The sequence below is a fragment of the Alosa alosa genome, chromosome 20 (assembly GCF_017589495.1).
Source record: "Alosa alosa isolate M-15738 ecotype Scorff River chromosome 20, AALO_Geno_1.1, whole genome shotgun sequence".
Classification (NCBI taxonomy): Eukaryota; Metazoa; Chordata; class Actinopteri; order Clupeiformes; family Clupeidae; genus Alosa; species Alosa alosa.
The window spans coordinates 11,466,028-11,482,381 of NC_063208.1; the positions used below are offsets into that span (position 1 = coordinate 11,466,028).

General features: G+C 44.0%; 2 protein-coding genes across 2 annotated transcripts; one reads left to right on the plus strand and one right to left on the minus strand.

Moving 5' to 3' along the window:
* The first annotated feature begins 138 nt into the window (after nucleotides 1-138).
* ppt1 (palmitoyl-protein thioesterase 1 (ceroid-lipofuscinosis, neuronal 1, infantile)) lies at nucleotides 139-4,329 on the plus strand. Its single transcript, XM_048229127.1, has 10 exons — nucleotides 139-298; nucleotides 648-779; nucleotides 1,589-1,698; nucleotides 2,321-2,448; nucleotides 2,620-2,690; nucleotides 2,821-2,923; nucleotides 3,117-3,207; nucleotides 3,372-3,470; nucleotides 3,588-3,659; nucleotides 3,853-4,329. The coding sequence occupies exons 2-10, from the start codon at nucleotides 662-664 to the stop codon at nucleotides 3,973-3,975; spliced, it is 915 nt and encodes a 304-aa protein (XP_048085084.1). The 5' UTR covers nucleotides 139-298; nucleotides 648-661; the 3' UTR covers nucleotides 3,976-4,329.
* A 304-nt stretch (nucleotides 4,330-4,633) lies between these two features.
* cap1 (CAP, adenylate cyclase-associated protein 1 (yeast)) lies at nucleotides 4,634-14,094 on the minus strand. Its single transcript, XM_048229126.1, is given in 14 exon segments — nucleotides 4,634-5,864; nucleotides 6,110-6,253; nucleotides 6,608-6,690; nucleotides 6,789-6,912; nucleotides 7,762-7,940; nucleotides 8,158-8,283; nucleotides 8,286-8,328; nucleotides 8,448-8,553; nucleotides 8,679-8,764; nucleotides 9,389-9,532; nucleotides 9,819-9,896; nucleotides 10,312-10,412; nucleotides 11,342-11,442; nucleotides 13,985-14,094. Coding segments are annotated over 13 exon segments (1,398 nt in total). The 5' UTR covers nucleotide 11,442; nucleotides 13,985-14,094; the 3' UTR covers nucleotides 4,634-5,780.
* Between the last annotated feature and the right edge of the window lie 2,260 nt (nucleotides 14,095-16,354).

The following is a 16,354-nucleotide window of genomic DNA, read 5'->3' on the forward strand; positions in this document are numbered from 1 at the left end:
TTATTGTTGTGGGACTGTCACGTGACACAGCCGGCTGGAAGGTAGTAGAGTCCTAAAGCATGTGCATAAACTCTTTTCAGCGCACTCGAAGGAACGTTGTATATATAGATCAAACACTGCGTAGCCAGTAACATTTCCTCGTCCATCTGATGTCATGTGACCAATGCAGAAGTGACTTGCAGGTCTAGTCTCGGTCACAAGATAATTGGGGATTTTAGAACCTGAGTGACTTCTCTTCTGTCTTGTTTAGCCTACTAAAACGCAAAAATAAAACCCAGGCAATACTGGTATTCCTGAGGTAGGTTATAGTAGATAAGTAGACATTTGAGGTGTAGTTATTGACTGTGATGGTGTTTCATGTTCTGTTTCAATAGCATAACGTTAGCTAGCTAAGTTATCTGGCTGGCTGGCCTTTACAAACGTTATGCATTTAACCGTTACTTATTGATCTGATTGACATTGTTTCACATTTATGGGAAGGGGAACCGGTGTTTCGAAATATATAGGTCAACAGTCAATTGTCTTGTTCAGGTTCCTTTGCGCATTAACTTAACTTCCTCTTCCTTATGCTCACATGATGCCAGCATTTGATGTCCTAACCTAACCAATAACCCCCTAACGCCCTGTCTCTGGTGGTTGTTTCTCAGACCATTTTTAAAGAATGGCCATCTCAGCATTCCCGATGTTGGTTGGCACATCGCTCCTAATGCTGCTGCCTTCGTCCAGCTTAGCCAAGGACTCCAACGTCACTGTGCCACTGGTGATCTGGCATGGCATGGGTGAGACACTGTGTGTGTGTGTGGTGGTGGTTGGGGGGGTCTGTTAACATGTCACCTCCAGCAGCCACACACATGTGACATGCAAGCTTGTTCATATAGAAGATGAACACGTTTTCATCTGCGTGGTGGTGATGGCCAGTGCGTCCAATGCAGTGATGTAGTCTACGTGATACGCAGGACTACGCAGTATATCCACTTAAAAATCATCACCATTTCAGTATACCCACTTAAAATAGACAAGGATAGGTATTAACATTTGGGGTTGATCACAGTATACCCACTACAGCTAACTATACTACATCACAGTATACACACTACAGCTAACTAGACTATACCACTGAGTATACCCACTGAAATAGTCAAGGATATGTATTAACATTTGGGGTGGATCACAGTATACCCACTACAGCTAACTAGACTACACCACTGGTCCAGTGTGAATTCATGTCTCTTTCATATGTCATATCTCTTTGTATTTATCAGTTCAGTAGTGATGTGTGCTTTATCTCAGGGAATGAAAAAATGTGGGTCCAGGTAGTGTTTACTCTGTCCGTGTACTAAACCAAGTTGATTAGTCTCAGCCTCTAACTCCACTCGCAGCTCATGTAGCAGGCAGAACTGAGGACCACTGCCAGTTGAGTTCATAGTGAGTGGACTTGACTTTAAAAATCCTGGACTTCTAGACTAATATTACACCTGGTTTTGGTATTTGGGACATTTTAGTGATGAGCTGTTGAGAAGTTGAGGACTTGCTCACTGTTGCATCCATGCAAACCTCTAACTGGCTGCCATCTCTGACCTGTGAACAGGTGACAGCTGCTGCAACCCACTCAGCATGGGCTCCATTAAGAAGATGGTGGAGCAGGAGGTGCCAGGCATCTATGTGCTCTCTCTCATGATAGGGAAGTCAATAATACAGGTACCATAGCTCTTTGTGGAGAAAAGCCTGCCTCACTGCACAGTCACACACACAACACAAACATACACATGCTCAGCAGCATTCCAAGACACTAAACTCTGCACTTGATATACTGGTGACACAGTTGCTGAACTTATAGACTGAACCAGCACAGACAGCACAGACACAGCACAGACACAGGCAGGTCACAGATTCCCACATGCAACACTGGCTAGACCACCACCACCTGTAATTGATCTCACACAGCAAGAAAACATTCCTGGACATCAAAGGACATGAAATTTCACTTTCACAACACAATGATGCCTCCGAATCTTAAAGTTTTGTATTGGCCATCTTTAAGGTATGAAAGGTGGTGTGGTTCATGGCCATGATGGACTCTTGAATTAAGCACACCTGACCAGAACTCTAGAGAAGAGTCATCATGCTATAGAACACCATTAGAACTGCATGGTCTACAGCTATGTAGCCATCACTGTATCTCTCACAACACAATTCATATTTTAAAAATTCTTCCACACAGTTTGTTGTTGAAATATTAACTAAATATTATGTTAATGTGTGAAGTAGCAGATATGAGTCTAGTAGCACAGAAGGTGAATATTCCTCTCTACTCTCCCAGGACACAGAAAATGGCTTCTTCATGGATGTGAATGAGCAGGTGGAATTTGTGTGTAACCAGCTGGCACAGGACCCCAAACTGAAGGATGGCTACAATGCCATGGGTTTCTCTCAGGGAGGCCAGTTCCTGTGAGTACCCCAGAGCCCGTGCTGCAGTCTGTGCCACATGGAAACAAACGTGCACAGAACTGCTTACAGTTATGAGCTGACACATTCATTATTTCTCTCTTAACACACACACACACACACACACACACACATTATTTCACCCTCCCTCCCTTCCCACCCCGTCTATCTCAGGAGGGCAATTGCCCAGAGATGCCCATCTCCTCCCATGAAGAACCTGATCTCAGTGGGGGGGCAACAACAGGGTAAGTTCACAGTGTCACACAGGTTACACAAACACACTCCTCTCTCTCTCTCTCTCTCTCTCTCTTTCTCTCCTTGTTCTGCCTTTCAGTATTGCCCTCTGATGCCCCCTGCTCTCCTGTGTGTTGTCAGGAGTGTATGGTCTTCCACGATGCCCAGGGGAGACCTCCCACCTCTGTGACTGGATCCGCAAGAAGCTCAACTCTGGGGCCTACACAGACCTCGTGCAGAAACAGTGAGTTTGTGTATGTGTGTTTGTGTGTTTTAAAAACAAGCAAACAAACCAATATTGAAACAGTAGGTTTGTATGTGGTCATACCCAATACCCTTATGTGTACTCAGTGTAAGTGTGTATACGAACACATCATAACATTGAGAAATGTTGAATGTGGAGGCAAACATGTTACAGTGCATGTGTTTGTTTTCAGTTTAGTGCAGGCCCAGTACTGGCACGACCCTCTCAGTGATGACCTCTATAAGAAACACAGTCTCTTCCTTGCCGACATCAACCAGGAGAGGGTGAGTCGCAGGTTCTTACCTTGACCATGCTTTCTAAGCGCTATACTGTGGCATGTAGATGGATAGATAGATAGATAGATAGATAGATAGATAGATACTTTATTGATCCCCAGGAGAAATTCAAGACATCATGTGACATCACATGGTCCCATTACTCCTCTTAGGTGCTGAATGAGACATACAAGAAGAACCTGATGGCTCTGGAGAAATTTGTCATGGTCAAGTTCCTGAAGGACACCGTAGTGGACCCAGTGGTCACTGAGGTAGTAGTGTTAACAAACTTATGAGCTTGTGTTGTCTGACATATAGGTTTTATAGATGGTCATGTATCACCCTCTCAGTGTTTGTGTTTGTGTGCTAATTGACACTTGGCTTTGCAGTGGTTTGGATTCCTAAAGACAGGCCAAGCTGTGGAGACTGAGACTCTACAGGAGAGTGTACTTTATAAGGAGGTCAGCTGTCACACTGACACACACACACTCATAGCTTTCTAATGCTAGCACAAACATAGACCCACACTTAGAGCCTGCCTCGAAACCCACAGCTTTCCTAATCACTCTCACACACACACTATACACAGTAGTATAACATTGAAGTACATCACTTGGTGAGATACTCAAAGGCTTCTTTTGTCGTTGCTGTCAGGACCGTCTCGGGCTGGCACAGATGGATAAGGCCGGTAAGCTGGTGTTCCTGGAGAGCGATGGAGACCACCTGCAGTTCACCAGAGAGTGGTTCACAGCCAAACTCCTACCATACCTTCTCTGAACACACTCGCATACATGCTCACACACACACACCTCTTGCTGTCAACAGACTTCAGTTGCTATTTGCACATTCTGATACTCACTCTTACAATTTGAGTCACTCATTCACTATCTTTTATGTCTCTATACATGACTCCTGTTACCAGCTGTATGCACACATACAGGTTTTAATTGCACTGAATCCTAGCCAAGAATTTGGAGTCTGCTTTGCTGATTTGCTGGACTCCCAACAATCATGTTTTTCTTTACTGAAATATGTAACTAAACTTAACTGATTAGGGTAGTGTTATTTTTTATGCCAATGAAATTGTTTGCTTGAAATGTATTTTCTTTTAATAAATGACCCTTACTCCTAGTTCTTAAGTGCCACATTTGAGTGTTTAATTTTGGGTTTATACTTTTAATGGGAATTGGGTCATAAGAGGGTGTAGGTGAACTCTTGACTTCTGCAAATTGAAAGCCTTCACACTAGAAACAGTCTTCAGTTCACACAGTTGCAAGGTAGACATGGATAGTGATGTGTATGTGTGCCCTTTTTATTCCTCAGTCGTCAGTTTATTCCTCTGTCAGGAGTGAAAGAAAAAGCAAATGTGAATCAGTACTGTGACTGTGGGCTGAATATCAGGATGGGACACACTATTAAATAACAACTCACACACTTTATTGCAACAATTTTAATGATGTTTTTCCGCCAGTACTAATGAACAGAATTGTAATTATTCACCCAATAACAAAAAAGTACAATAACAAAAAAATACAAAAGACCACAATTGAGTGTGTGTGTGATCAGAGGAGTTAAGAGAGGGGAAAAGAGGACAAGGTATTCCAAACATCCTGGCATGTCTTTTGAACATCAGAACATCTGAGAATCATCTCTTGAGGTGGAGTCCTCACCAAACAGACAAACCTAGCCTCTTGCTCACTCTCCCTCTCCCCAGGAGGCTTCTGTATCACTAGGTATGGAGAAGGGAATGTTAGCTTCAAACCGCTAAGGGTGAGGGGAATGTGCCTTAAGTGCTGAGAGAGGCATACAGTAAGGAATGAAAAAAGGTCTGGTCCACAGAACAGGTCTTCAGAACCGTACTCAGACTTTTAAGTGTTCTATGGGAAAGACTAGAGTGATCCCGCACATAACATGTCCTTTTCTCTGATTAGTTTCCCTACAATGGATGGTGGCTGAGAGTTGCATTCTGAATTATTACTATTTTTAATTCTTTATAATAATATCGTCACTATAAACATGAATACCGTTATCAGAAATGATAGCGTGACTGCTGTGAAGGGGATCGTGTGCTTCAGGGCTGATTGCATATACGGAACAGAAACCGCCAGACCCATCCCCCACCCATCCTACCTCCCCTGACCAGACAGAAGAGTACGACAAGAAAGTTATTTTTTTTTAATTCGGAATGACAGAACCGGAGATCAGAGACCAGAACTGCGAGGAAAGCTCCAGCTCCCCCTGTCGGCTTCGGAAAATATATTTTCCCCTTATAGCTGGAATGCAGACAGAAAACAAATCAAAATCAAAAAAACATTTGAACTTGGCAATTAATTTGGAAGAGCCTGCTGGCCACTGATAAGCAAATGGAATGACAAAGCTGCTCCTTGCACTTGGCGGAAGGATTGCTCGATATAAAGCAAGCAGTCCTCTCATTGGCTGAAGGAAGTTACAGCTAAAGCGCTGACTGGCTGATGGGGAAAAATGAGCGATGTTGGCATTTCAGTCTGCTTTGCAATTGGTTGGTCGTTTGGTCGGTATGGTGGGCATTCCTCAATGGGGATGGTCTTGAACAGGCAGTCCGTCTATCCGGCAATCTCTGTTGCCGTGGTGACGAGCTTCTGACCATCCCATATGGTCTTGAACTGCTCAGGAACGGGGATCTCGGTCTGAAACACGGGAGGTGATGGAATGTAAGCCCTCAGTAACTGTTCCTCACATGCAGTCTCAAGATTTTACTGGACACCAGCACTCACTCAGGCACACACGCATGCGCTCATATGTCCATCTTGCCAGAGAAAATCACCCACATTTCCACATAATACAAGGTCTATCTTTGTTCAGATCTATCACTCTATGCACACACCTACAGACATGCAAGAACATAATTGCGTGCGTACATGCACACACTTACATATTCTCCGTCCTTGCCGGGAACCAGAACGTTCATCTCAGAGCTCTTGGCACTGACAATCTCGCAGGACAGGGAGTCCTTACTCAGATAAACGTGGCAACCGTCCGTCTTGTTGATTGAGATGGTGGGAACCTTACCCATCACCTAAAAAGAGAATGATTGCAGAATTAGTAGAAGTGTAGTAGGAATGTGGTGAATGTGTAGGCAGTGTGTGTGTGTGTGTGTGTGTGTGTGTGTGTACACTAGTGAATATGGACATATACTGTGTGTTACTCGCTTTTTAAATGTTTGCAATTGAGTAGTACCCTTTTGCAACTAGCTAACTACACATCATGCTTTTGCTTCCTGTTCCTCTGAAACACTTTCAGCAGCAGCAGCCATGTCATGTTGCAAAAACAAGTCTTCCATTCTATTGTCACAGAGCAGTACTCTTCATTTGGAGAAGCAGTACTGCGCTTGCTAATTACCAGCCATTACTTGGCGTCTTGCTTCTCTTACCTGGACTTTCACGTCCTTGCAGTTGATCACCTCCACAATCCCAACCACGTCATCAAACACCAGACCCAGTTTCTTACAGTTGTCTAGCGAGGGAAGGGATAGAAAAACACACACAAGCATGAGCAACAAGCTCTACCACTGTAAACACAGAGGAGGAGAGCCAGGGAGAGTATGCTCTTACCAATGGTGATGGAGTTGATCTTGCCTTTGACCTGGAGGGTGCTCTTGTTGCACTTGAAGGCGTAGACCACCTGCTTAAGCTCTGTGTCACTGATCACCAGACCCTGAACGCCCTCCTGGTTTTCCTGTACTCACACACACACACAGAAAACATCAGTGCTTCACAATCACAAACATCTGAGTTTATGTGACTGCTCATACAGAACCACACATTACAGACCACCGTTTGAGGCCAGCTTGTGTCTACGTGCGTTTACATTCTGGTGTGTTTTGTTAATGTGAATATATGCACGCATCCTCTGCCCATGACGTATCAGACTCACTTCAATTTGAGGGGAAAAAAAAAAAAAGGTCATATTTGCCTAGGTGTGATACACTGCCTGGCCAAAACAAAACGTCACCACCTGGATTTAACTAAGCAAATAGGTAAGAGCCTCCCTGTGGGGGCAGTGCTTTGATCTAGGGTTGCTGCAGTTGGTTAGGTCTAGGTTCAGCAACGTTATGTGCCCAAAGAATGAGGTCAGCTGACTACCTGAACATACTGAATGACCAGATAAAATCCATTGATTGAATATTTTCCCTTCCCTGATGGCATATTCCAATATGACAATGCCAGGATTCATCTGGCTCAAATTGTGAAAGAGTGGCTCAGGGAGCATGACACATCACCACCAGACGCAGAGTCCAGACCTTAACCCCATTGAGAATCTTTGGGAGGTGCTGGAGAAGACTTTGCGCAGTGGTCCGAATCTCTCGTCATCAATACAAGATCTTGGCGAAAAATAAAAGCAACGCTGGACGGAAAAGAAATGTTGTGACATTACAGAAGCTTGTGGAAACGATGCGACAGAGAATGCATGCCGTAATCAAAGCTAAAGGCGATCCAACTAAATATTAGTGTGTGACCCTTTTTTTTTGGCCAGGCAGTGTATGTGTACACAGAATGGTGTGTGTATCCGTTCGCAACATCTTACCACTTTCCACTTCTTGCCGTCCAGCTCGAGCACAGGAGGAAGAGTGCGAGCAGGGGCAGCGGTTGCAGTGGGGCGTGGGGTGGCCGAGAAGGGTTTGGGGGAGGAGTGGATTGGGCCGCCCTGGGCCCTCAGATTTGGGTTCTTATGGGTCATCTGGTCAGCGGACACATGCTTCAGACCTGGACGGAGAGGACAAGCAGAGCAGAGACTTGAAACTACATGCATTCACCTTAGAGACAAACCTACAGGGTCTTTCACTTACTCACTATGGATTTCTGTAAATGCAACATATGAAATATGAATGTTATGTTAAATGAGGTCTAATGCATAGCATTAATGTGGCTATACTGATGCCTACTGTCATGTTTGGGGTTTAATGGTTTAAGACGAGCATACCTTTAGTGATGTCTGCTCCCTTGTTGATGGAGGCGAAGAGGGCGTTCATGGGCGGTCCTCCATTGCCACCAGAGGAGGAGCTCAGGTCCATGGGGGGAGGAGGGGGCCCGGGGGGGGGGCTGGGCCGCCTGGAGCAGCAGGACCAGCGGGACCAGCAGAAGCAACAGGACCCTACGGCACACACACACACACACACACACACACAGATGTTATGATAATATTTTTCTATGTACATTTTGTGGTACCAGGCATGTGTGTGTGTATGTGTGTGTGTGTGTGTAGGAACTCACAGATTTGCTCCAGGTAAGGCCAGTGGTATGGTGCTGTTTGATGTAGACCTGCAGCTCAGTCCAGATGGCAAGGTAGGCCTTCACCCAGTCCACATGTGTCTTGTCCCTACACAAACACCACAGGCAACAGTCTTTTCTCAACTCCAAAACAGTAGAAGTCAGAAGATAAATAAACAGTTTTGTCAAGTGCTATATTTTAGCCTTAGAAGGTAATGGAAAAAGGAAGCTTACTTCTCCTTGTAGTCCTTGAGCACGCGATTGGTGTAGAAGGTGGCAGCATCCTGCATCTCCTTTACATAAGGACCTGGTTTAGGAGCCTGAGAGACACAAAGACCATAATATAAGACTTCTTTTACTGGAATAGAGCTCAGTAGGCTACACACACACACACACACACACACACACACACACACACACACACACACACACACACACACACACACACACACACACACACACACACACACACACACACACACACACACACACACACACACACACACACACACACACACACACACACACACACACACACACACACACAAATATAAAAACAGTGTAAATACCACTTGAAGCTAATGTAAACGGTCTATGGTTTAAATATTGACATCTGCCATACTTGTCAAGACTGTCTCATATGAGTCATTGTCTGCAATGACTGAAACAAGATTTACGGGTGCACAGCACAGCTTTTGTCCAAAAGTGCACACACACAAAGCTGATCAGACACCCATCAACGACACTGTCCAAATTGAAACACTGGTCCATTGTTACATTGGATGAATGAGAGATTTATAGCCAACGGGAGCAAAAGGCATCTCCTAATGAAAGAGCAGCCTGTTCTCCCTATCCTCACTGGGTCCCATCATCCTCCCACCCACACACACACACAGTCACACAGAGACTGAAACAACCATGCCAGCCCTACCCTCCCAACTCACCATGGCGATCCATCCGAGGGCGGGCACGCTCTCACTGACGGCCGAGAGGTGGTTGAAGTGCGGAGACGAGCGGTTGGACTCGCGGAAGCTCTGCACCTCCGAAATCACCTTAGAGACTGGAGCCAGCAGAGAGGTCAAGACCGACTGCGCGCGAGAGAGAGAGAGAGAGAGAGAGAGAGAGAGAGAGAGAGAGAGAGAGAGAGAGAAGATGATTGATAGACACGTAAACAAAGAGAATAATACAGTGAGGGAGAGATAGGGTAACAAAACACATGATTGTGTAAAAGCAGGGTAGCAATATGAAGAAAGATGAGTGACCAAGCTTTCATTCATAAAAATGCAGTTTCCTGTTCTCCATTCATAATCTGAAGCTCCCCCGCCAACCAATCACATAAAACAGCACAGCTTGTGTTGCCATGGTAATACTCACATCTGCGGGTTTCTGGCTGCCGGAGGCTTTGACCAGCAGCAGCCTCTCGGCTGTAAATGCCCGCTGCATCATGTCCGCCTACAATACACACACACAAGATACAAAGAAAAGGCCTGAATATTTCCACACACAATAACACCAATATAATATAACGAACATCAACACACAAGGCAGTTTCGCATTCATTTCAAAGCCACCTTCGGTAAAGTCTGTAAAGATACTTTTACTCTGCCATCAGGGCAAGGCAATGGAATTTATTTATATAGCACATTTCATACTCCAGGTAGACACAAAGTGCTTTACATAGCTAAGGCATTACCTCAAATAAAAGTAAACAGGTATAAAGCATATCACAAGTATAAAATACATCACAGTAGTAGAATAAGTAAAAACAATAAAAGCAATAAAAATTTTAAAAAAATCAGATCGTGTAATTGTACATATGCTCCAGCAGTGACTGCATTGACATAGCGTTTGCTCTTACAGTACTTACATGCTTCTTGACGTCTCCACCAATCTTCTGACTGAGGGACATGTACTCCGCCACGGGCCCCGACACCACGGCATCGAAGGCCTCCACGTGCGCAGACACGGCTGTGGAGAGGGGAAGCTGGGTTATACACCACACACTCTACCAGGCCAAACTGATTTACTAGTGGCCAATTTTGGAAAACCTTTGGAAAATATCCAGCCAGACTTTTTTTTTTTTTTCCAGTGATACTGTGTCCCTCAACATCTTAAAAGGAGTCTGCAAAGGATCTCCTGATAAGGTCAAAGATGGCAGCTTTGGGTCCTTTTTGTAGGCAAACTTCAGAGATCTATAGTTTGCCACCCTGTAAATAGCTTAAAATGTTACAGTAGCCTCAGGACATGTCCAAACTACATAAAACAATGTAATGGAAATAAGCAGCCAAAATGGTCAAGTGAGTTAGGACTTAAGTTTTCATCTCAAGTCCTATAGGACTGAAGATTTCATAGGATAGAGATCCTGAATATACACAATTTGAAATTGTACAACCTTCCATTTTCTACAAATATAATTATGATCATAGTAGATTTAGTCAAAATGGTATAACTTTGCAGACCTTCCTTGGAGATGTAGAGGCACACAATATCACTGAATAAAGAGGTGAGAGGCACTGCTTCTGATTTCACATGGAATTACCTAATATGGTAAATATGGCAAAGATTTCATCCTATCATAAACCAAACACACTGATACTAGGCAGAGTGCAGAAATTAGGTAATCTGTTATAATCTGTACATGAACATCATCCATAAAGACAAATACACCGCCCCATAATCCATGAGTCAACAGGGGTGCCGTCCCCACACACACAGACTGCTGCAGTACCTGCATACCTACAGTATATGAGCAGCAATAGCTTGTGACCTTTGCACAACAATACTATAATAAGGAAATGCAGCTGTAATGCTCCTGGGCCTGGTCTATATTTCATGTCAAAATGGCTGCTGTGTAAAAAGGTCCAATGAGGATGGCTACGGTTGGGATGAGATCGTACCTCCAGAGCCACCTGCTCCGCCACCCCCTGGGCCAGAGACCGCCTCCAGCCGGGTCACCGCCACCTCCAGACGCTGCACCAGACTCGCCAACTCTGCCATCCTGTAACACACAAACACATTAGGACACACTTACAACTACAGATGTCACCACACAGACACACACACACACACAGACTACAAGTTCTACTGCAATATATACACAAGTCAGGTGAGCATGCCTGGAACATCAAAGCAATGACTATGTTAACATCAAAACATACACTACCAGATTAACTAGCCAACAACAAGAAAAATACTAAATCAATGCTTAAATCTAATTTTATTAATACATGGTGCAGGTTGTTCTCTAAGGGCACATCCTGTGATTATGCAAAGAAGGGCAGACATGGCTCACTCAGAAGAGTAACAATGATGCACCATCTGTCTGCAGATTCACTCAGGATTGCTACATGCCACATAACACTATAACAAAATCACTGTAAAGTCTGCCGCAGGCTTTGCTCAATGATCACTATCCACTTTTAAACCTAGCCTCACATTCACAGGAAACTATAATGTTAAACAGCTACGTGCATATGAAGCCACACACACACACACACACACACACACACACAGTGTGGCCCCTGAAAAGCTGAGGTCAGACACTCTGTGTGTGTGTGTGTGTGTGTGTGTGTGTGTGTGTGTATGTATGTGTGTGTGTGTGTGTGCACATTCAGTGTTATTTCTACTGCAGCCCGGGCTCCAAATCCAGAGCAGTCACATTGACTAGCCCTAAACTGAGGGCTTTGTACTGCTTGCCGGCCAAGTAACCATCTGGGTTTATGAGAGCCATCCTACCTAAACACAGTGAGTATGTGTTTACAACACCACCAGCTATGCTTTACAAAGCCACCGCTCCGTCCACATATTGGCTACTCTCATTCTCAACATGCCTTCTTTCACTTCTGTCCCCCTCTCCCTCTCTCCCTCTCTATTATGCAATAGTAACATGAAACTGCTCCAATCAGAGGGTCTGACTCATAGGTACTTTCACCTAGCTGGAGTGGAAAATCACAGGTGTGTGCACACGGACAAACACAGGTACAGCACCACAGCAGGTATGTGCATTAATTGGTCATTGTTAATGAGCATGTAGCTGAGTAATCATGTAGCGGAGTAAACATGCAACGTGTAGTTCGCATAATAAAGATCGAACTCTCCTCTCCTTTGTTCATGGCCTAGAAAACAAAACAAGTTGTAAATGAGAAAAATACCAGACGTCTTCATGAGAAACAGGGACGGTTGTTCACTAGGCCTACCTGTGGAGTTTAAAGTAATGTATTCTACATCAAGACCTTTTTTATTTTGCCTTTAAAAAACATCTACAACAGCAGCGTTTAACTACGTCTAACCGTTAAATCTGGATGGTTTGGTTAAGTTGTGACGGGCATGTAAAGGATTTCATTCCTCTGCTGTTTGGATGTTCACATCATGAAAAACATGTGGGTCTGTGAGCTCAGACAGTCTGATCAGGCAAAGCTTGACCTCATTGCCACTGGAAGCGTTTGTGAAGTCGCAGTGCAGAGCGTCTAAAGACTGCACCTGAGACTGGAAAAAGGCATCATGTCGAGCACACGCCCCTCTGTCCTCATCGGCTCTGCTCACGGCATAAGCCCAATCATCATCTTGGTCAACAAACCGTGAAAGCATCACATTATGAGGGCGTCAGTAAACATTTGTCGCGGAGCTTATCTTTGTGTTTAGTTACTCTAGTTTTTACCGGCTGTATTTGCAGGATCTTGTGTGAAATGTGCATTTATTGCACAGTATGAAAACTGTTGTGTAATTGGGCACACATGCCTTACATATCGGGGACAAGACGCAATCTGAAGAGTGTATTCGGGGCCGAAAACAGGTCAATTGTGCTGTGGCGCTGGAAGCGGTAGGCCAGTCCAGGGACCCAGGCTGAAAACACAATGTATGATACTGGCCAGCTCGTTAAGTTAGCCCCCGTAGGCTCCACAGTCCGGTCATAATAGGATTGCCTAACGTTACAGTGCAGCGCTAACAGCTAACACAGATACAAAGGCCGACTGACAGCATCAAGCTAAACCGCTATTTCAGACGACCACACGCACAAATATTTTTAGTAAGTCACAAACATGATTGGAAACACGAAAAACTAACACACATAGTCGTGCAAACTGGTCTTTAAACAAGAATGATGAAAACACAATGAATGCAGAACGTCGCCGCCTCCCTTCATCTTCCATCTATTTCCTGTATTTTCGCAATTCTCCACCCTGTGCTGACAACAGTAATGTTACAGCCCTTCTTTCATCTGTCGTTGCAAAATGTAAACTTTCAGCACCCTAAAACTGTGCTTAAGTATCAACAACATGCTGGTTAGCCAAGAGTCTATAATATGGCTGCAAATTACACATTTCAAGAGATTTTTCATTTTGAATTTATAAGCAGTAGCGTCTGGTATGCTTGAAAGATAGCTAGCTAACATTAGACAGCTAGCTCCATGATTTCAGCCGAAATCGGATGCATGTCGGCAAATACGCTAAGCATTATGTCATTTGCGAAGTGAAACACCATAACGACTACTTTCCACATATAAGCAAATATGATTCAAACAAATAAAATCAGGTCCTTACCTCTGCTATCAGACTGAATAGGGTGTCGTTAAGCGTTTGTACACGGTTTGGGTGTAGGTACCTGGTAGCTGAAATAGTCGGTTCTTCCTGTATTAGTAAAAGAGGAGTTCCCAGCTGTCACCGCGCCGCTTCCGCCCTCACGCGGCCACCATTCCTTCTCCTTATATGGACTGGAGAGACAGAATAAGTGAAAAATGGGTGAATGAGGAAGACGGAGAGAATAGATGAAGCCCCTGGGATGTGTTGGTTATGTGCCTTGCTCTCAAGAAAGTCAACGGGTCTTGTTATTGTTTTACTCTCAACAGTATGACCACTGTAGGGCCACAGTAACTGCTATGTTCTGCTATGCACTGTGATCATGATCAGGTTGTGCTTAATGGAACAGGACAGTAAGGCTAGCCTATTGCATTTAAAAAATTATTATTTCACCATGTCCATCACACCACTATCAAAACTACAAGTCTAGTCTAAACGTGTAGCCTAGTCTAAACACTGTTTAAACTATTATTTTTATCTCAAGCCTTACTCTTCCCATGATTGATATGGTGTAGGCAGGTGTAGACTTTGATGGATTAGTTTAGTTACAGTTTGTTATAAATGAGATTAAATAACAAAACAAAACAAAAAACGTTATAATGTAAAAAACGTTATAATGTAGGGGAAATTAGTCATACCTGCCTTGGCCTACTGATTCAGCATCACACGTTTGTTTCAGAGTCCTAGCATATTTCTGTCCCAATACAATTCGGCTGTGCTTGCCTGAGCATGTCAGATACTGTTTTTGAAGCTGTTGATAAGGTGGAGACAGACAGGGAGGACACATGTAAGAGTCGGAGCATAAGAGCAAGAGAATAAGAATGGTATTAAGTGCTATAAGAACCCCAATCTCATTACAGCTAAGGATCTGAAGCAGGTCCCTCTAAGAATGTGTTTAAAGAGTGCGTGTGCGTGCCTACATACATGCTTTGCTTGCATGCACACACACACACGCATCTGATTACTGCTGGAGAATCTGAAATAGGTCCCACCTACTGAGGGAATTAAAGCTGATCGCCTGAGTCTTACCCAGACACTACAGCTCACATAGCTGCAAACACAGACACAATTACAAAACAAATGTAGGCCTAGCTATGTCACACAGACAGGCAGGCAGGCACACACACACACACACACACAGGCACCCTCTCACACATTAGAATATGCCGCCATGACAATGTGCTGGTTATAACCTGGGTGAACCCAGACGAATCTGTTACTTAATTTAAAATTGCTTTGCAGGTCCATCTGGAAAAGATCCCATGGATACCAACTTCCAAACGTCCTGTTTTACTACTTCCAGGGGAGTAACCAGCAGAGAAATGAAATTTAAATTGGTGCATTGAAGAGTAGCAAAGACATCTCTCTTATAAGCTATTCTGGTTATACACTGCCTGGCAAAAAAAGAAAAAAAGAAAAAATCACCATTGGGGGCAAATGATCTGGGGTTGGTCAACTAGTCAAATCTATGCTCTGCAACATTATGTGGCAATACAAGTCAGCCAGCTGACTACCTGAATGTACTTAATGGACAATGCTAAGACAATGTTTTTTTCTCTTCCCTGATGGCAAGGGCATACTCCAGGATGACAATGCCAGTTCATAAGGGTTCAAATTGTGACAGAGTGGTTCAGGTAGAGTTATCATTTTTGTCCACCACAGAGTGCTGACCTCAACCCTAATGAGTCTTCGGGGTTGTGCTGGAGATCTTGGCAAAAAGATTAATGCAATTGATGCAATGGAATATTGTGTGCAAGCAATGTTTTGTTGACCGGGCAGTACATCCAAATTGAACTGACAACTGAACACACACAAAAAGTAAAAATAAAAAAGGTGAATGAAATACAATTTTAGTTTATTTTAATTTACAGTATCCAGTTGTATCATATCACAGGACAGTGAAAATCCTTCACTTGAGAAAAACAAAATAACGCAAAAAGAAACAATAAAATCCAAATGGAATCCCTTCATATTGTAGCCGTCATCTGCCTGTGTTCACAGTCACGTGCATACCAGAATCCCCTCTTGCTAGTTGCTAGGGAAGTTGCCACAGCTCTTTACATTCACAAACGAATCCCTTCACAAATCCCTCTCGGTCACTCCAGAATCCACCCAACAAAGGGTAAGACCAGAGGTCCAAATCTCAGCTCCCTAACAGACAGGGGCATCAAACAGTACTGCAGTGTTAGAAAGCCATTGGCACAGAGGTAAAACAGACAGACAGAGAACAATTCCCTTATGGATTCTCGTTTCTATTCCAGTTCTAGTGTGAGTGTTCCTGACACAGAAAGATTCCTAACGGAAACACTTACGAAGGACAAAAGTGCATCAGAG

What these genes read in the sequence shown, in the direction of transcription:
- ppt1 (XM_048229127.1), top strand. Translation starts at nt 662, where the DNA reads ATGGCCATCTCAGCATTCCCGATGTTGGTTGGCACATCGCTCCTAATG. An exon ending in ACAGACCTCGTGCAGAAACA is followed by an intron (nt 2,924 to 3,116) that starts GTGAGTTTGTGT and finishes GTTTGTTTTCAG; the next exon opens with TTTAGTGCAGGCCCAGTACT. An exon ending in AGAGTGTACTTTATAAGGAG is followed by an intron (nt 3,660 to 3,852) that starts GTCAGCTGTCAC and finishes CGTTGCTGTCAG; the next exon opens with GACCGTCTCGGGCTGGCACA.